This window comes from Zingiber officinale, chromosome 7B, assembly GCF_018446385.1.
Source record: "Zingiber officinale cultivar Zhangliang chromosome 7B, Zo_v1.1, whole genome shotgun sequence".
NCBI classification, from domain to species: domain Eukaryota; kingdom Viridiplantae; phylum Streptophyta; class Magnoliopsida; order Zingiberales; family Zingiberaceae; genus Zingiber; species Zingiber officinale.
Genome location: NC_055999.1, coordinates 93,466,873 through 93,487,465, shown reverse-complemented (window position 1 = coordinate 93,487,465; position 20,593 = coordinate 93,466,873). Strand labels below are relative to the sequence as shown.

The following is a 20,593-nucleotide window of genomic DNA, read 5'->3' as shown; positions in this document are numbered from 1 at the left end:
GGAAGGATAATCCGGTTGGACAAACTCAACGGGTTAGTTTTCATTTTGTCATTTGTGGTTTAATTATTATGTCAACTTTTATGCATCATGTTCGGTTCTATTATATATTGCTTAGTCTTTGTTGATCTTTAATTTTATACCATGCATAATTTTACAATTATAAATTTTAATTTTGTTTTACTTTATTAAATATATTATATTATTGTCTACACTCAACCAATATCCTAGCTCCGCCCCTACAAACACGAATATTTTTTAATTTATTCCGATAGTCGATAAAAAAATTTCGTACGACTAAACTGATCGCCCGAAGTTCAGTCTTACATGGTTCAATATTGTTTTTAACGGTCATTTCGTCTTATGAAATTCTTCCGCGGAAGAGATGGAAGTTCGAATTTCGAATTTTTCAAGGGCGGAATAATGACGAATTGCTAAGGCAATGGTCATTTTAAAAAGTTTAGTGGGTAATGGGAAATTGTCCTTTATATATTCCGTCATTAAATAATTTCCCTCCCATTTCTTCGCGATTTAAATTTCAAAAAATAGATACGGACCTTCGAAATAAAAAGTTTCCCAAATAGGAAACGGAGCGTCTCTCTCTCTCTCCCCGACTCTCCCTCCCGATCACTCTTTTCTGTCCCGGCGATCGCCCGGAGAAAAATTTAGGGTTTCACCGGAGGATTCCGGTGGGGATGAAGTGCCTGCTTAGATGTTTTCGTCCAGAAGGCGGCGAGGTGCGACGGAAGAACCATCTGGTTTCCAATTCGATTCCATTCGCAAACAGGGTATGACTTCGATTCACGCGATCCTTGTTTTTCTGCTATTGCAATTTTGGTCAGTCATTCCATTCGATGTGCGTGGCTTACAGGCTGATCAGGACTCCTTGGTTCCGAAGAGGCAGCTGGGAACCTTTTTCTTAGGTATTTTGCCGATTCATGTATTTGCTTTGATGTTTACAAGATTTCTTTTCATGGCTGCACTTTTACAGGCCAATCAGATTGGACTCATCGAGCTGATTTTTCTTTTTTTATTTCCATCTTTAATTTTCCTTGCAGATCATGAGTGTCCCCCTAACCAAGTACAAACACCAAGTTCAAAGGATAACGCCCCTCAGGATAGCTTACTCAGGGAACTGAAGCATGAGGTATGTGACAGTTTACATTTTTCTGTAACTGACTTGCTATTTTTTGCCTTTATCAATTCCTGAATCGTGCAAAAATCAACATAATTCAATTAGTGGAGAAATTCTTGTAATATTTTTATAAAATGGTATCTATGTTGAGAGAAATTGATAAATAAGTCATTCGGCGGGGTTTTCTCCCAATAAAGACCTAATTGGTGAGTTGGATACATTTTAAATTCAGTTTTGCCAAAGAGTGAGCAACGTAATCAAGTAATCAACCACATAAATTGTAATTCAATCACTCTCTTATATGAGCTTGGTGTAGGGCCTTGGAATTTTTTTTTTCATATTTTTAATAGATGCAAAAAAAACGACTTTTGAGGTAGCTAAATGTATTTCAATTTTTCATATTTCTGCAATTGGCAAATTTTGTAGATCTTTCCTTGTTTCTCACTTTAATTTTTCCAAGTTCTCAATTTCCATTGTTTATGTATGCCTCACTCAAAAAATTGTCAATGCTGGTAACAAGCCAGAATTTCAAAGAAAAAAAAAATGGGGGCTATATAAATGCATCAGCAGTATTTGTTGAATTTTTTTTCTACTCTTCATGTCTCATCTCAAAAAGTTACAATATTGCATTGGCAGAGAAAATTCGGCAACTTTAGACTGTAGATGTTTTATAGTCTACTGAAGTGTTGTAACTGGAACATTTGCTTTTTAATTTTTAAGAATCAGCCTACAGATATTCTCTTTTGTGAAAGCTTTAGATATTATTTTCCTCGCAGTTTCTTTACCTGCCCATTTACATTTTTAGGGACAAACTAAGCCTATGCAATTGAAAAGTAGATTCATCATTTTTAGATTGATCTTTAATTTTGTAAGTTATGCATGAAGAGATGCAATAGCTTTCAGGTATGTGTTTGGGTCTCTTGGTCTTTCTTTCCATGGACTCACTGATGCTCGCTACAATATATTTAGAGACAATATTGGGAAGAAAATAACATAAAATTGTTTTAGTTGGACAATTCATCTCTAAGAAACAAAGTGATGCACGTTTTTTTTGTCCGTGCTTATAGTTAGTTCAAGTGCTTCTGGACACTATTGAATCTAAGACTGTAAGATGATTAAACAGGCTGCATTTCTCAAGAATTGTGGTGCTCTACTGCAAACTCCTGCAGAATTTCACAAAACGTCAGGAGCAACAAATGAAGCTCCTACTGGTGATGATATATCTAGCAATTTTACCTCAAAGATTTCTGATACCCTCAATTTGGAAATTCTCTGGGATGAAAAACACGAACTTTCCAGAGATCTTGTACAGGATCAACAGAATATTTGCCTCTCACAAAGTGACTGTATCAGGTAATTGTGGTTTCTCTCGACCTTAGCTAATTCACTCTGTTATACTTTTTTTCTTTTAACTGAAACCACATGTAAATTAATCATCTTAATTGATTCCAATCATAGTTGTACAGTTGTGAGTCAACCGACAATGCAGAATTGTGAATCCTCTTCTCTTTCAGTTAGTTCAATCAAGTCTGTTGTCAATGATGAAATACAAATTGAATCAGTTGCTGAACTAAATTCTAGATGCCACACCCCAGATATCTCTCCAAGTCGATATGAATCTCATATTCAGCCACAAGCTTCTGTATGTTCATCTTTTCCAATTCCATTCAAAGTAACTAAGGAGATGGAGACACAAGCAACTGTCTATCCAACCAATTTAGGCAACTTTGCAACTGGCAAAGGTACTAAGAACGGAAACCAGCATGCATATCCAATTGCAAATCCCAGGGAAAATCTAAGATGCAAGTTGTTGATTGCAGATTCATTGGAACTATGTCAATCATGTGTTTCAGATTCCAGTGAGAAAATGCAACAAAAGCCATCCCTAACGGAGCCCGAGGAATTATCTATCACCCCCGAACTTGTCTCTCCAAGCAATGACCGAAGACAAAATGATCATGATGTTATCTACACTGATAAACATGTCTCAGGGAAGACTACAAACAATTTGGAAACACCGTATACTAATAGTAGAGACATGAAAGCATTAGTCCCAGCATGCCCAGAACAAGCAGTATCCCAATGGCTAAAATCTTCTATTGCAATTGGAGTGTGCAATGAGACGAAGGAAAACTCATACTCGACGAAGAGTTCTGATGCCGACAGGCCTATTCTGGGTTTGGTTGCAGCACACTGGAAAGACGAAGCACCTGAGCATAGATCACCAAAACAGTGGGATGGAAATGGAATTCCAAACTCCACAAACAAGTACAAAGAGGTGAGACATTTTAACCACTTAAATATCTACAATTTCTCTCCGTTTTTCCATGATTATCTTTGAAGCTTTCTGTGCTGCAGGATCAGAGAGTTAGCTGGCATGTGACACCGTTCGAAGAGAGACTAGAGAAAGCACTTTCCGACGAAAATTTCTTTCCAAACAGGTATGTCAATGCATTGCAGCGGCATATCTCAATTTGATTCTGTTATGCGTCGCCCTTGTGTGACCTTCAATGCCTTTAGAATGCAATCGATTTGCAACTACAACAAGATACTGATCATGCACATGCCTAATCATTTGTCACTTTTCTTATGGCATGGAATTCTTTCTGCTGAAACCAATTATGTTCTTGAATACCAGGAATTGTCATCATGGTAAGACACTAGAGATCGAGGATGGAGAGTTAACTGATACAGCAGCATCTTAAACCAACCAAGCTATTGTCGTTGATACTTGACTGCAATTACGATGGGCAATATCCGAGCTTGTGAATTTTGGATACATCTTTCTCATTCCAGTCTAGATTTTTGAGAAATATGTGAATCGATCATTCCTATCTTGCCGCTTGCATTGTATGTACCAAAAAAGATTTATTGTGCACATGTTCTCTTTCTAGTTGAGTGCAATACAAATTTCTTCTGGTATATTGAGTTTTTCTTTTAAATAAAATAAGATAAATGTCTCCAGATTGAACGTAGCATCTGAATTTAGGAAAGGATATATTTATTATTGCCGTATACCATTTTTTTATTTTATTAGATTTAATCTATCAAATACGTCTTTGATTTTATTTTATTTTTACCTAAATGGGCTCGATGCATTTTTCTTACAACTGCACCATTCTATTCTACAAAAAGAAAAAATAATTTAAAATTAAATTATTGGTTAATCTATTTAAATTTATTCGAAGCATAAGACAATTTAAAATCAGATAATTTTGAGTTTTATCATCGCGATAGGAGTACCATTAAAATGCATATTTAATGGAAATGAAATTTCATATTAAATTTGAAGCAAACAAATATTATCAATTTGTTGATGATCATATGAAGAATTCAAGAAATATTAAAATAGAGAGGAAATTTTAGATCAATTACCGCTCTTTATTTTTATTTCGCCGTTTATAAAAAGGAACAAGTCAAAATTTTATTTCCGTTTTCACTGGCTCCATTCAACGGTTCTGGTGATCCTGGTCCCTGATCCTGTTGTATATATTAAAGTAATGACGGCGGCTCGGACATGGTATCCGCATCCATCCATCGCCCACCACTCCCCGGCACCTTCCATCCTCCTCCTCCTCCTCCCTATCCATGGCGACGGCCGCCACCTCATCGGCCACCCGCTTCGCAACCGTCTCGTCCACCGCCGCCCTCCACGGCTTGCGGTCGCGGTCCTCCTCTACATGCCACCGAGCCTCCTTCTTCCTACCCGGGAGGCCGAGACCCATCTCGCTCATCTCCCAGAGGCGCTTCGTCGCCCCCTCGGCCCTCCTCAAGTCCGATCTGCGGGTCAAGGAGGATGGGCAGCCGGAAACCCTCGACTACCGGGTCTTCTTCCTCGACGGATCCGGGAAGAAGGTATCGCCGTGGCACGATGTTCCCTTGCACTTAGGCGACGGCGTCTACAACTTCATCGTGGAGATCCCCAAGGAGACGAGCGCGAAGATGGAAGTCGCCACCGATGAGGCGTACACGCCTATAAAGCAGGACACGAAGAAGGGCAAGCTCCGATTTTATCCGTGAGAACATTTATATATTACTAGCTTGATTCGCTTTCGATGTAGTTTTACCGATATTTCCTTCGATCGTTGAAGCCCTTCTCTTTTAAACCACAAAGTTAATAGCATCCAGGATTACTATTTAGTTGGGTGCTGGGACATTAGTTCTCTCTCCTAAGGGTTTTATCGGATAAAGATCAAAGACATGAGCTGTGCATTAAATGATCCATCAACTCGTTGAATGAGGGATTTTGTATCGATGCAGTTTGGATGAACTGTGTTGACAGTCTCCAACTCGGCTATCGTATTAATAGTTACTTTGTTCCCACAAAATTTGATCAATCATCTGAGTGATCTACCTTATGTTTATACCGAGATGGAAATTTTCATTTCCGCTTGCCACTTGCCCATGTGAGGTTTGATATTGCAGCACACAACGAGAGATCTTTATTTCTCAAAAACAGAACATTTAATGTAGCGTTTGTTCCAGCAAGCATAGCTAAATGCTCATCCTAATATCAAGTTTATATCTCTAGCTGATGGGACTATGGAAAAATCAGATAATATAAATAGTTAGTTTTTTAATTGGTTTTATAACGAATAACAAATGTGTGATTTCTGTTAGCTGATCTGATCAATTGAATTTTCATTTAAATTACAGGTACAACATAAACTGGAATTATGGGTTGCTTCCTCAGACGTGGGAAGACCCATCTTTTGCCAATGCAGAAGTTGAAGGGGCATTTGGGGATAATGATCCAGGTTAGAAGAATGCCTCTATTTCTTGCAGTTATTTGTTCAAATGTTGTAGTCTAGCAAGAGCATCATGGAATGCAACAATATCATGTCCTAATATGCTTCATTTTTCCAGTTGATATTGTAGAAATAGGTGAAAGGCGTGCTAACATTGGTGATATTCTCAAAGTGAAGCCTTTAGCAGCTTTAGCTATGATTGATGAAGGAGAGCTTGACTGGAAGATTGTTGCTATCTCTTTGGATGATCCTCGAGCTTCACTTGTCAATGATGCAGATGATGTTGAGAAACATTTCCCAGTATGATTTTTTTTGTCATAAAATAACTTTTAAATATTCAACCTTTTCATCTCATTACGAAACTGAGAACTCCAACGTATATGGTTTGTTGTCTCAAGCAATATAAACATTTATTTTGTAGAATATATATGATTATGGTAAATAATGGATTTTAAGTTTTGATTTCCTTAGTGATGGAATGGAAGGTCTTAAATCTCTTCTACTTCTGTCATTTAACTATTTGGATGTATTATTGATCATGCACTTGCCAATTCATGAGAAAGGCAACTGTTTTTCTCATTTACAAGCCAAATAAAATTTAGTGTTTGCTTAAGGTTTCCATAAATGTGCGTTCATGGCTACATTTTGAATCAATTTCTCCAGCTAAACTTACGTCTCCAAAATTCTACAGCCTACTACCTACCTGTTCACGTAATCAAAACTGCATATAACTGTGTGGAATTTTTTTTTTTAATCAGCCTACCTGGATTTTGCATTCAAAGCTACTTGTGCTTAAACGCAAATTTTGTTTCTGTTTTATGTTTTGGATTTTAAGCAAGCAATTTCAAAGTTCACTGTTAGAGATCCTAGGTTAAGATTTGTTTGCATCTGGCAGTCCCATTTTAGGTATTATTTTTAATGAGATCTGCAACAAATTGAAAATGGAGAAAAATAGGTTCTTCAGAATTTTTTGAGGATGTTTAATAAACAAATGTATTGCACATGATACAGAATGGTTAAAAGTATACATTCTACTTATGGTTTGAAAAGAATGTATGAGACGGGAGCTATAAACCTTATTTTACAGTTGTCATTAATTTTTATGAAAACTAATTTGGCATTCTCTTTGAAGTGAGCAATTAATGATTCTGATGCATGAGATGTTATTGTTTACTTTTCCTTACCAACTAATGGCTTGTTTCTTCAGGGGACCCTTACTGCTATAAGAGATTGGTTCAGAGACTATAAGATTCCAGACGGAAAGCCTGCCAATAAATTTGGTCTTGGCAATAAGGCTGCAAACAAGGTACTTCCTCTGTCACTCGCTTTCTCTCCATAAAATCCTGTATCAAAATCTGCTATCTAAATGTTTGTTGATACCTCCTGATGTCTCAATACGGCATGGTTACATGCATTCACTTTTGGGATGCTAGACAAATTTATTTTATTGAATTCTCATAGTAATGTTATTGGATCTGAAACACAACAAATACTTACCATCATGAAGGAGAATATTTTTGTGTGGGATCTGCTCTTTGGGATGACATTGCAGAATAGTGTTTTGGAAAAAAAAAAACATAGTAATTGAGCATCTAATAAAGAGAAAGCTAGTGAGAAGAAATTTTCTAGTTATTGGACTGAAACTTTCACAAACCACTCATTCAAACTTGTGATACATGAAACATTGAAGCTAGCTTGTACAATGCTGTGTTCACCCTCATGGATTTGAGAGGAAAAGAAAGGAAATCTTACTTTCTGAGGATATTTCCTTTGTTTATATTCCCCACAATTTCAGAGGAAATGTACCCTAGTCAATTCCGTTTGAAATGATTTCAAGCCAAATTGCATCTGCCCAAAACATAGCGGACATGATCTGATTCTGCAGAATCACGTCCAAAAGGCCATTTTGCCAGTCTCTGTGAGGCCAATTGGTGAAGCTCAGGTCATGAGTGGAGTTTGGGCAGTTAGTGGGTGTGAGGTGAGCAACAGGGTGAAACTTGAGTATTGGCAGGGGAGTGTTAGGTTGTAATTTTGTGAGGGAGTTCACAAGCAAGTGAGGATGCGAGATTATAATTTTCCCTCTTTTCTCCACTCCATCAAAGAAGACATTATACAAGGGGACGGTGGTAGTTTCCCATCTCTTTTCCTCTCTTCTTGTTTCCTTTGATCTCCTATCTTCTAGCTTTGCAGAGGATAAACACAGCATAAGATGCTTAAAAATTATAATTGAATGCCCTAATTTGCCGTGGTTTTACTGTATCCTGACCCAAAAAACTGTTTATGTTTGGTTAGTTCAGACATAACATTAAAGGTACATTGAACTTTATTTGTAGTTAGTTATAACGTATCATTTTCTATGGTCGATAAAAGATGATATGATCCATTTGTACAACTCAACTTATAAATATGCAAGTTTGAGCGTGTTAAATATATATAACTCAATTCTAAAGCTTAATCTCTTTGTCCTAAGAAATTTATATTTTTATGTTAAATTATACTAAACTAATAATAACTTCATTTAGCAAGTCATATCAGGCCAACTAATTCATTGAATAAGTTGTACAAATTATAAATTTTAACCTGGAACATAGGTCAATAACACAATGGGTCACAATAACCCATTTGCACACCCTTTCATTTAAAGATCCACTGTTAGTAGCAAAATGTTCAATGAACTATTTCCAAAGTGAATAAAAAAATATTAGAAGATAAATTTTAATTGTTAACTTGTATTCTTTCAAATGTTTTTTTTTTAATTTATCATATCTTTTCATTTAATTTAGTGTGTAGATATATTATCATTCTATTCAGTTCCAAATTATATAAATTGATATAATCAATTATATCATCAAGTTTACTGAGTATAATTTTATTTTTAACATAAATTCTATCATACTATTGAGCATATTGCGACTAATATAATTCTTTTTGTTGTTACGTTATATTTTAGGATTATGCATTGAAGGTTATTAGGGAGACAAATGAATCATGGGCGAAATTGATGAAAAGATCGGCTCCTGCAGGAGATCTTTCACTCGTATGATTATGATTTTTAATTATTCAAGGATAGTGAGAAGAAAGACTTGTCAGTGAATTGTTCAATTTTGTTTTTTTGGATATCTATTAATCATGCAAAACCGAAGTATGGCGTGACTCATTTGATTTATAACTAGCGAATTTGCTCGAGTCTATGATTTTTGGAGTGTCAGTAACATTCGATGAATCGTATCCTTGTGATGTTATTGTTGGTGCAACATCCCTCAGGTCAAGGTTGACCTGGTTAATCAAGCTGAGTCTTGGTTTGGGTTTAGATGTTTGACAATAAGATATTGATCGAAGAAGAGTCAAGTAGGTCAAGGTTGACCGGATACTTGACTGGGAAGTCCTAACTGGCATGTTAGGCAGATGGAAAACCCTAGTGAGTGAAGCTAGGTGAAAATCCTGGTGAGTGAAGCCAGGTGAAAGTCCTAGTGAGTGAAGCTAGGTGAAAATCCTGGTGAGTGAAGCCAGGTGAAAGTCCTAGTGAGTGAAGCTAGGTGAAAATCCTGGTGAGTGAAGCCAGGTGAAAGTCCTAGTGAGTGAAGCTAGGCAGATGGAAAATCCTGGTGAGTGAAGCCAGGTGAAAGTCCTAGTGAGTGAAGCTAGGCAGATGGAAAACCCTAGTGAGTGAAGCTAGGTGAAAGTCCTGGTGAGTGAAGCCAGGTGAAAGTCCTAGTGAGTGAAGCTAGGCAGATGGAAAACCCTAGTGAGTGAAGCTAGGCAAGGAAGGAAATCCAGATGGATCAAGAATGATCGGACATCTGGTGTTGGGAAGTCCAAGTAGGTCAAAGGATTGACTGGATACTTGGCAAGGAAGGAAGTCCAGATGGGTCAAGGTTGACCAGACATCTGGTGGAAGTCCAAGTAGGTCAAAGGATTGACTGGATACTTGGCAAGGAAGGAAGTCCAGATGGGTCAAGGTTGACCAGACATCTGGTGGAAGTCCAAGTAGGTCAATGGAGTGACCGGATACTTGGCACGACGAGTAAAAGTCCAAGTGGGTCAAAGGGAGTGACCGGACACTTGGTGGGGAGTCCTAGCAGGTCAAGGGAGTGACCAGATGCGAGGCATGATGTACCAACAGGTCAAGGTTGACCGGATGTTGGTTAGGGAGGTTTGGGACTTGGTTTTGGGCAAAAACCAAGTGCTGGATCGATCCGTGGATCGATCCAGGCTGTGGATCGATCAGTGGATCGATCCAGATTCTTCCCAGAAAGCCTCTGGCTCGGTCCGTGGATCGATCCAGAGGTCCCGATCGATCAGCCGATCGATCGGGACGATACTGCTTCGCGCGATAAGCGATGGATTGATCCGTGGATCGATCCAGGCGCGTTTCCTGAGCACAGAGGCGCTCTGGATCGATCCGTGGATCGATCCAAAGCCTCCCCGATCGATTCGGAACATTCGAATCGATCGGGATCCGACCGTTGCGTCGGGTTTAAAGCCGCAGGCGAGCGTGGTCTTCGGCATCTCTTCACGAGCTCTTCCAGATCCTCCACAGCTCTCTACAAGCACGTGATCGCCAGTTCTTGAAGGTTCTTGGAGGCTTTCCAAGTCAAGAGGCGGATCTATTGCAAGAGGAAGAAGTTAGGGTTAGGGTTTTTACTGCACATCTTGTAAGCTTTTGCTTAACTTGTATTTCCCTTTCTTCTTCTTGTATTGAGAGTGTTGTAGGGCTTCTCCGCCTTTGGTAGTTACCATAAAGGAGTGTTATTCATAGTGGAGGGTGTGTGCGTTGGTGTGGATCCTTGGATTAGTCACCTCTTGTGAGGTGGATACCAAGTAAAATCCTAGTGTTAGCGTGCTTGTGTTTGTTTCTGTATTTTCCGCTGCACATCCAAGAAGAAACAAGCAACGCCAAGCAACGAAGCGCACCGAGCGAACGCGACGAGCTATTCACCCCCCCTCTAGCTACTTTTGGTCCTAACAAGTGGTATCAGAGCAAGGCCGCTCTTCACCGGAATCATCGGAAGGGTCAAGCATATCAAGAAAAGCTAGAGGGTGAAGAAGTTGGAGCAAATTCTTCAAGTTCAAGATTTTATCAAGCTCAACTTCAAGATGCAATTCCAAGATGGACTTGGATTTGACACAAGGGTGGCTCCACCATACACTTCTACAAGTTTTGATTCTTGGAGATCAAGAATCAAAAACTTTCTTATGATGGAGATAGAGCAATGGTTTGCTCTAATGGAAGGCTTCAAAGCTCCAACGAACTCCAAGGACAAGCTTCTAAAGAAAAGCAGATGGAGCTCGGAGAAAATTCAAAGGGGCGAGGCAAATGACAAAGTGACCAAGCTTTTGGTCAACTTATTGCCTAGCCACATCTTGGCTCAAGTTGGAGAATTCGAAGATGCCAAGGAGCTTTGGAGCAAATTGGCCAAGCTTCATGAAGAGATCCCCTCCACTGTACGAGATCAAGAAGAATCCAGAGAGGGAGACTCTGTGGAGCAAGACCAAGAGGAGGATTCCGAGGTTGAGAGATGCTCAACCTCCGAAGAAGAAATCCAAGAAGCTTCATCCTCAAGGGAATGCAACGAAGGGAACAAGGAGGGAGCATACTCCTTGTTTCATATTCAAGATGATGAAGCCTCCACCTCTAGGATTGAGGGGGAGCAATCCTTGGTGACACCGGATCAAGAAGAAGGAGAAGCTTCTACATCCGGGTCAAGAGAAGAAGAGGAGGAAGAAGCTTATACCTCCACAAGTCAAGAAAAATCAAATGGAGGAGAATCAAGGTCCGATCAAGAGGAAGCTTCTACCTCCGGATCCAAAGAAAAAGATGCCACCCCTACAAGCAAAGGTATAAATATTTCAATTAATAATAAAAATCATATTATATGCTTTGAATGTAGGGAACATGGGCACTACAAGAGCAAGTGCCCTAAATTAGCCAAGAAGAAGGGCCAAGTGGCACAAAAGGGCAAGGTGAAGCCCAAGGAGACCATCCCCAACACAAAGAAGAGCAAGGAGCATATTATATGCTTCTCTTGCAATCAAAAGGGGCATTATCGTAGTCAATGCCCCAAGGGGAAGAAGATGGTCAAGGCTCAAGGAGGCATTAGTCAAGGGGGAGCCTCCAAGGTAAAGAAGAAGGTAACATTTATTGAGCCTACTCCTTTAAATTATGGTAAAAAGCATGATAGTTCTAATTTTTATCATTTTAATGCGATTTACCATAAGAATAGGAAGCATGAGGGCTTTAAGGAAAAGCATGTGGCCCTACATGCCAAAACTACTACACCTAAGGCTAGGAATGTAGGTAAAAGTCTAGGCAAGAACTCTAAGGATTGTAGATACAAGCCTAGAAACAAAAATGCTCATGGACTTAATGGAAAACCAAATTCTAAGGATTTAATGATAGAAAATCAAGTCTTGAGATCAAGACTTGATAAAATGGAAAAGACCCTAAAAAGGATGGAAAATATCCTAAAAGGGCAAAATGAGCAAAACCTAGGGCTAGGAAAGTCAAAGCCATCAAATAGCCATAGAGGTTTGGGATACAAACCAAAGGCTAAGAAGGATGTGCCTAGTTATCATAGGGTTCCATATAGTTATGGAACAAACCCTAGGTTTAGTGGTCAAGTCAAGAATACTAGGGAAGTCATCCCTAAGAGTATTTTTGCAACCAAAGTGACTAAGACTTCTAAGAAGTCTAAGAAAGTCACTAACAAGGTCACAAGGGAGGCTATCCCTAGGGTTGACCTAGAAAATGTGACCAAGGCTTCTAAGAAGCCCAACAAGGTTACTAGGAAGGTATCTAGGAAGTTATCCTAGTGAGTACCTAGAGCATCCAAGGAGCACCAATAGGTGTTGGGTTCCTAGGAGCATCTTCTACACCCATAGATGGGTTAGAGAGTGTCAACTCCAATTAGAAGGGTAGTTAACCCAACTTTGAGGAAATTGACACTCAAGGAGCATTTTCAAGGTTTTTGTTAACCTTTGAAAATGAAATGGAACTATTATTTACTCCTTGAAAGAGTAAAATGTGCCTAGTGGTGAAAATTTGATTTTAATCTTAAAAGGCACATATTGGGAAATTCATAAGAGCTACCAAGTTGGGATTTTGGTATGTTCTTAGGAAATTTAAGGCAATCCGGGCCTTAACTTTGAAGTGCTACTCTTGTGGAAAAATGAAATATGCCAACATTTGAGGATATGCTTAATTTCGACTGGCATAAATTAATCAAGGGAATTAGAAATGCCAATTTAGGCTTTGACATTTTCTTGAAGCACTTTAGGGCAATCTAGGTTTAAGTTGTAAGTTTAGCTAAGGTTTTAAGGATACTTAGATAGTTAATCTAGGTATATTTTATTTATGCTAAATCTTGCCATGATTGCTTGCCCATCATATGTCATGACATCATGTCTATTTTTGCGTTCATGTTTTATTATGAAAAATCCAAAAATACCATGTCATGACATTCATAAATAATGTAATTATAGGATATTTTCTTTTGAAAATTATTTCTTTTTGATGTATGTCATAACATTATCATGCATTAAGTTTAATTCCTTGTAATTAAGGACAAAAGGCATTTAACAACACTTATTAACAAGTGACATCCTAGGTGGGTGTCTAATATCTCCAAAATGCCTAGATAGATATGCATGATCCCTAGATTAGGGCAAAACCAAAATCTACATCTCACAAAGACCTATAAGATGACTTGTATGTGTTTTAGTGCACATTAGATACAAGTGAGATGTTAGGATGATGAACAAAACTCAAGATGTTGATTTAGTGCATTCTTTTGAGTTTTAGTTTCATCAAAACACATAGATATGTGTTTTCCCATCATTGGGAAAGCTAATGTACAAGTCATGTGCATTAAGCCCAAGGAATATGGTGGGATATTGGTTTGAAAAAGTTTTCAAAATGATTTTGGAAAACCTTGGTGAAGGCTATCTTTTGATAGTAATCACCATTGAATAGTTAGACACAAACTTAAAGAAAACACTAAAGTTTTTGCAAGTTTTCAAGTTTGTGTCAATCTTTGAAAATATGATGTATTTTCATAGAAAACTATTTTTCCTTGATAATATATGCCCTAAACAATGTCTACACGAAATTTCATAATTTTTGGATTTTTGTAGAATTTTCTAGGGGTTTCTGAAGTTGACTGAAATGGAATTTCAGCAACTATCCGATCGATCCATGGATCGATTGGAGTGCCTGAATCGATCCATGGATCGATTCAGAAGGCAAATCTCGCGAGCAGTAGCTCGCTGGATCGATCAGCCGATCGATCCAGGTAGTCTGAATCGATCAGTGGATCGATTCAGAAAGGTTCAATCGATTGGAACCCAACTCCAATCGATCCAAGTTGCTGATTTTGGCTGGGAAAGCCTGATTTCAGCACTTTGAACCTATTTTTAGTCTAGGTACTCATTCCAAACCCTTAAAATACATTTGTATACATAAAAAGGGTGTTTTCGTGTTGAAAACAAGGATGGAATGGTAAAGGAAGGCTAAGTTGAAGTTTAGGTTGAGGTTTGTTTCAAATTTTGAACATTTGAACCTCAAAACTTCTAAATCTGGGTTTCCTAAAGGTTTAGGGATTCCAAGTCATTGTTGGTGCAATGACAGAAGTTACCACCATGTCTTTAGGGGGAGGGACTCTTTAAAGACATGAAAATTATTTTTCATGAACCTTGGAAGGTGGTTAACCTTCTGTTGTGAACTTGCTCAAGGTTGAGCATTTAAACTTGAAATGGGGATAAATGGGAGTGGATATCCTCATCATTTCAAGTGGCAACTCAAGTGGTTGAAAATGCTCAAGGTTGGGTATTTGTCAACATTGAGGGAGAAGTTAAGGATAATGAAGGGTATGGGACCTTCGATATTAAGTTGATCACAATGAGTGAAATTGTGATCACGATGAGCAACTCTTCAGGGGGAGAGTCTTCAACAAATGGAGTTGTTGAAGTGTGCCCAAAATTGGAGCATAGGTTGATGTGTGTCCAAAGACGGGTTGATGTGTTTTATTAGTAGGAGGTTGATGTGTGCCAATAGGGGGAGAATGAAAGGAAGTAAGTTAGGTTTTCATTACCTAGAGGGAGTTTGCCCTCTTAGGGGGAGAATGAAAAGCTTAATTTATGGGTTCATTACCTAGTGGCATGAAGAAGGAGGCTATAGGATTAGCCTAACTTACATGTGGGATTGTAAGTGTTATTGTGGTATTGTCAAACATCAAAAAGGGGGAGATTGTTGGTGCAACATCCCTCAGGTCAAGGTTGACCTGGTTAACCAAGTTGAGTCTTGGTTTGGGTTTAGATGTTTGACAATAAGATATTGATCGAAGAAGAGTCAAGTAGGTCAAGGTTGACCGGATACTTGACTGGGAAGTCCTAACTGGCATGTTAGGCAGATGGAAAACCCTAGTGAGTGAAGCTAGGTGAAAATCCTGGTGAGTGAAGCCAGGTGAAAGTCCTAGTGAGTGAAGCTAGGTGAAAATCCTGGTGAGTGAAGCCAAGTGAAAGTCCTAGTGAGTGAAGCTAGGCAGATGGAAAATCCTGGTGAGTGAAGCCAGGTGAAAGTCCTAGTGAGTGAAGCTAGGCAGATGGAAAACCCTAGTGAGTGAAGCTAGGCGAAAGTCCTGGTGAGTGAAGCCAGGTGAAAGTCCTAGTGAGTGAAGCTAGGCAGATGGAAAACCCTAGTGAGTGAAGCTAGGCAAGGAAGGAAATCCAGATGGATCAAGAATGATCGGACATCTGGTGTTGGGAAGTCCAAGTAGGTCAAAGGATTGACTGGATACTTGGCAAGGAAGGAAGTCCAGATGGGTCAAGGTTGACCAGACATCTGGTGGAAGTCCAAGTAGGTCAAAGGATTGACTGGATACTTGGCAAGGAAGGAAGTCCAGATGGGTCAAGGTTGACCAGACATCTGGTGGAAGTCCAAGTAGGTCAATGGAGTGACCGGATACTTGGCACGACGAGTAAAAGTCCAAGTGGGTCAAAGGGAGTGACCGGACACTTGGTGGGGAGTCCTAGCAGGTCAAGGGAGTGACCAGATGCGAGGCATGATGTACCAACAGGTCAAGGTTGACCGGATGTTGGTTAGGGAGGTTTGGGACTTGGTTTTGGGCAAAACCAAGTCGGATCGATCGATGGATCGATCCGCATTCCAATGAATCAGAAGCTCGGATCGATCCGTGGATCGATCCGAGGCCTAGCATTCGCGATCGATCGGGACGATACTGCTTCGCGCGATAGCGATGGATTGATCCGTGGATCGATCCGTGGCTCCGGAATCAGGCGCTCGGATCGATCCGTGGATCGATCCAAAGCCTCCCGATCGATTCGGAACATTCGAATCGATCGGAACCGTTGCGTCGGGTTTAAAGCCGCAGGCGAGCGTGGTCTTCGGCATCTCTTCACGAGCTCTTCTCAGATTCATTCCAGCTCCTCCACAGCTCTCTACAAGCACGTGATCGCCAGTTCTTGAAGGTTCTTGGAGGCTTTCCAAGTCAAGAGGCGGATCTATTGCAAGAGGAAGAAGTTAGGGTTAGGGTTTTTACTGCACATCTTGTAAGCTTTTGCTTAACTTGTATTTCCCTTTCTTCTTCTTGTATTGAGAGTGTTGTAGGGCTTCTCCGCCTTTGGTAGTTACCATAAAGGAGTGTTATTCATAGTGGAGGGTGTGTGCGTTGGTGTGGATCCTTGGATTAGTCACCTCTTATGAGGTGGATACCAAGTAAAATCCTAGTGTTAGCGTGCTTGTGTTTGTTTCTGTATTTTCCGCTGCACATCCAAGAAGAAACAAGCAACGCCCAGCAACGAAGCGCACCGAGCGAACGCGACGAGCTATTCACCCCCCCTCTAGTTACTTTTGGTCCTAACAGTTATGTGGTCTAATTCTAATATGTTTATCAGATTAACTGCCCGCGGGAAGTAGTCTACAAAGTTGAGCGCTGGCCGAATTGAGAAGACTCGGCTTGCCAGACTTTGACTACGTGCATTATGACTTCTCGCCCATCAACTTTTTTGTGGAAATCCAGCAAGGTATCCTACGCGTTGATTTGGGGGACGACCAGTCTCACGGACATCCGCCCGAACCTGGTGGCCAAATCGCCGCCGGAGGAAGCGCAGAACGCCACCGTGTAGTCGGTCCCGCTGGTGCAATTAAACGTCGACGTCGCGTCATCCGACGCGTAGCTGTAAGCGTTCGGGCAATTGCTCTTGAAGAACATGGAGTAATTGGTCGGTCGGCAATTATTCGTTGCTCGGCAGCAGTACTCGTCGGTCCCGAACACGGTGCAGGGGCTATTGCAACCGCCGGGCGCCCTCAGCTCCTCCGGGCAGCTCGCTGTGATGTCGGCCTCGCATCGTACTGCCGGGCATCCTCCGCTGGTCGGGATCAAGTTCACTGGTACGTTGAAGCCGTCGACGAGGGAGATGTCGAAGAAGTCGAGGTTTTCAAATTGGTCGAGGGAGAACTCGACCAGTGTGACCGGCAGAGACCCGAGCTCGCGAGCTTCACACTCAAGGAGGCCGGCGCAATCGCCGGTCAGGCATCTGCCGATGCCTGTGGAGTTGAAGGAGCAGCCTGTGCGCGCCCAGATCTGTCCGCCTGTTGTTCCGGGGGCGACGTTGATGGTCCAAACCTGGCCGGGGTCAAGACGGCGGCCGCCGGCAGGGATGGCGCCGGGCCAGATGGTGTAGGTGCAGAGGTTGAGTATCTGGAAGGTGGCGGCATGGGCGAGTGAGAGGAGAGTGAAGTGGAGGATGAGAGCGGTGGTGGCAGACGAAGTCATCGCAATTACTCGAGCCAAGTACCGCGGATGGACGAACGATCCAGGAATTTAAAGATCATCACCGCGTAGCAGAATGATTGTCACTGTTGCACTTTACGTGTGAACAACGGTAGCTAATTGGTCAAAGAAAAAAAAATCATAAAAGAATAATGACGAACCGTAATTGGTAATTGTCATCAAAACCATCAAACAGCGAGAGTTCTTTTCTCAAACCACCAAGTTCATCTCGCCATAACAATTCGGAAACAAGAAACAAAACTTCCAATGGCGTTTTTAATTCCTTCGGGAGTGATTGATCGTCAATATCAGCCTCATTCTTCCATGAACTCTGCCTCCGGCTGAGAAACCTTGACCTTGAGTTTTGCAGTATCTTCTTGTGGAGCCTGGAGCAGGGGAGCAGGTGCTTTGACCAAATCAATGCTCTTCTCCAGCTCGGTGATCGCTGCGCGATGCTCCATTGCCTTTTTACCTTTGAACCTGCACAAAACAAGCGATTACGCAATCTCAGACGAGTAAGTCACTGATTAGAAGATCGATAATAGCAGAAACTGACCTCATTGCGTGGTGTCTAGCCTCCCTTGCGACTCGGATTTTGTCAATCTTCTTTATAGCCTGTAGTGTCTTCTCAGTAACATTCCTGTCATATCTTTCAGGCCTGTTGCGCTTCCTTTCCAACTCAAATGTTGAGTCCTTGAGGAAGATTACAGTTGATTAGTTAATGGATCATATTATAGTGTTTTTCATGCAAATGTTTCTCACCTTAGTCATATCCTTGCCATGCAATAGCCTGTATGCTTTTGTCCATTTAACCTTCCGAGGATTTCTCTTCATTTTGAAATTCTTATGGCACTTAGATCGACAGAACCTAAATATCTGCATCACGAGAAAGGTCACAATAAACAGAAAAGGTAGCTAGCAGAAGATGAATAACTGAGTTTTCTTTGTTTCCCATATCCTTCACATCTTCAACCTCAGTATTTAACTTACTAATTATAAGAATTTTATTGGTCATCTTCAAACACTACTACTATATACGCCCTATACAAGTCCAATAACATACAAGAAAAATAACTCCCGGACATGCAAGTCTATACCACCCAGTAACATCACTTAGACTGCACTACTCTGGCGGAAAAAAAAAAGGACTTACCTTTGCGTCATTGCGAACAAATTGAATTCCATGGCCTGGATATATGGTCGAGGAGCAGAACCAGCACTTCTCTAACCTCATTGAATATGGAACTCAACACACTATTTCCTGGATAGAAAAATAAATAGTAAATAAATAAAATAAACAAATAGCATAGAGTATCATGACCAGTCCATTATAGAAAATGAATTTTAACAGAATTGATCTAAATAACAACACCTTTATCGTGTATATATTGCAATTAGTTAGCCATGTGATAACTAGCAGAGACTATAGGTAATACATGTTTGGTTAACTTTCTCAGCCAACTACGTGAGAAATAATTATGAGATACATAAGAGAGAGAAAGAGAGAGGGAAAGAGAGAATTGGAAGAGGCTGACAAGAAAATATGCTTTCTCACATGCCACTTTTAACTAGAAGATTGAACAAACATAAGATAACAAAAATAGAGTGAAGTAATAGTGCAACAATTTTTTGACTACATGGACAAATAAAATAATGTCCAATACTTCATGCAATGCTTTATCTACTTTTCATTTGCCATGTCAATTTGATTTTCTACAGGTCCCAAGAACTCACATCTATTAGATGTTGAATTAATTTGTAGAGAATCATTTAGGGTTTTTAACAATCAATTATAGAATATTAGTTGGGCAATCAGAAAGCCATATAATTACAAGCATTTTAATTTTTGACCTCACAAGTGTCCTAATTTAAAGAGTTTTATTATGTAGTGACCCTACCAACAAAAGTACCCATGTATCAATGCAATATCTACAAATAAAATCCTCAGAAAAATTCTTACCAAATCTCTTGCCTACTAATTATATTCACAGACACATGGGATCGATGCACCATTGCTAATCAGGAACACAATTAGTGGAACTAAGTATTTAACATAGTCTTTGCTTGATTTTGGTATAAAACCTAATTGAACAAACATCCTGATCAAACCAAAAGGCGTTGGGGACCAAGAGGCACAACACCAAGCTGAACTGCTGCTTAACTAGGTTATACACTTGGATAAGGCTACAAACATCAGCTTTCAGTGCATTACTATATAAGGTTGATGAACAATTACCTCTCATGTTACCATGTCACTTGTGATTTTGAAAGAATCTGTCATGTCCAACAACAAGCTGGACTTGTTACCTAACTAGAGTGTCGGGCACTCAATCAGCCCTCAGTGCATTACGCTCCTATTTTATCATGTCACTTGTATCTGATTTTTCACTAATAATCTAACCTTTTACACCAAATAGTCTTAATAGTTTTGTTAAATCAACCCCAACAATGATCATGAAGTTCAGATAACATCTCAAATCAAACAGAAAAATAAACTAGATTTTAATAAACATAAATATTCTAATTTCCAAACCAACTATACAAACAAGATAACTTTAAACCCATGCTAGACCAATCCTTATATAACTGTCATCCATGGTTCGTCGGAACGGACGTGGAACGGCCGGAACGGGCGTTCCGGCACGGGAACGCTTACGCCGTCCCAAAGTTCTGGTAAATAACGTGCTTGCTCAGAAACGCCGTTCTCGGACGTTATAACAGTAAAAAACGGATCGGAACGGCCGGAACGGAACTGATCGGAAATGATTACCTCCGATGAATCGGAAAACGACGTTGGAGGCGCTCCGGCGTAGCCTGATGGGAAGCTGGCGCGATGTCGAAGAAGGCGGCGGCGGCGGCGACGATTTAGGGTTTCGACGCGTGAGAAGTGAGAGAAGACAGAGAAGACGCAAGTTAATGGAAAT

At 40.3% G+C, this 20,593-nt stretch overlaps 4 protein-coding genes across 6 annotated transcripts; 2 read left to right on the top strand and 2 right to left on the bottom strand.

Moving 5' to 3' along the window:
• Positions 1-577: 577 nt before the first annotated feature.
• LOC122006314 (protein JASON-like) lies at positions 578-4,054 on the top strand. Of its 3 annotated transcripts, XM_042561772.1 has the most exons (8): positions 580-785; positions 869-920; positions 1,056-1,144; positions 2,256-2,485; positions 2,591-2,874; positions 2,953-3,410; positions 3,491-3,573; positions 3,771-4,054. In XM_042561772.1, the coding sequence occupies exons 1-8, from the start codon at positions 693-695 to the stop codon at positions 3,835-3,837; spliced, it is 1,356 nt and encodes a 451-aa protein (XP_042417706.1). In that variant the 5' UTR covers positions 580-692; the 3' UTR covers positions 3,838-4,054. The 3 variants fall into 3 exon arrangements, with proteins under 3 accessions (XP_042417707.1, XP_042417706.1, XP_042417705.1); XM_042561773.1 differs by having other exon boundaries at positions 578-785; positions 2,714-3,410; XM_042561771.1 differs by having other exon boundaries at positions 2,591-3,410.
• Positions 4,055-4,646: 592 nt separating this feature from the next.
• LOC122006313 (soluble inorganic pyrophosphatase 6, chloroplastic-like) lies at positions 4,647-9,066 on the top strand. The gene is made up of 5 exons (XM_042561770.1): positions 4,647-5,148; positions 5,789-5,889; positions 5,999-6,180; positions 7,088-7,186; positions 8,831-9,066. The coding sequence occupies exons 1-5, from the start codon at positions 4,721-4,723 to the stop codon at positions 8,921-8,923; spliced, it is 903 nt and encodes a 300-aa protein (XP_042417704.1). The 5' UTR covers positions 4,647-4,720; the 3' UTR covers positions 8,924-9,066.
• A 7,699-nt stretch (positions 9,067-16,765) lies between these two features.
• Positions 16,766-17,973, bottom strand: LOC122006311 (thaumatin-like protein 1). Its single transcript, XM_042561768.1, has 2 exons — positions 17,831-17,973; positions 16,766-17,755 (listed from the first exon to the last, which is right to left on the bottom strand). Exon 2 carries the CDS (start codon positions 17,670-17,672, stop codon positions 16,926-16,928), a length of 747 nt encoding a protein of 248 aa, XP_042417702.1. The 5' UTR covers positions 17,673-17,755; positions 17,831-17,973; the 3' UTR covers positions 16,766-16,925.
• On the bottom strand, positions 17,812-20,586 carry LOC122006312 (probable ribosome biogenesis protein RLP24). The gene is made up of 5 exons (XM_042561769.1): positions 20,440-20,586; positions 18,823-18,930; positions 18,432-18,545; positions 18,226-18,362; positions 17,812-18,149 (listed from the first exon to the last, which is right to left on the bottom strand). Exons 2-5 carry the CDS (start codon positions 18,901-18,903, stop codon positions 17,984-17,986), a joined length of 498 nt encoding a protein of 165 aa, XP_042417703.1. The 5' UTR covers positions 18,904-18,930; positions 20,440-20,586; the 3' UTR covers positions 17,812-17,983.
• Between the last annotated feature and the right edge of the window lie 7 nt (positions 20,587-20,593).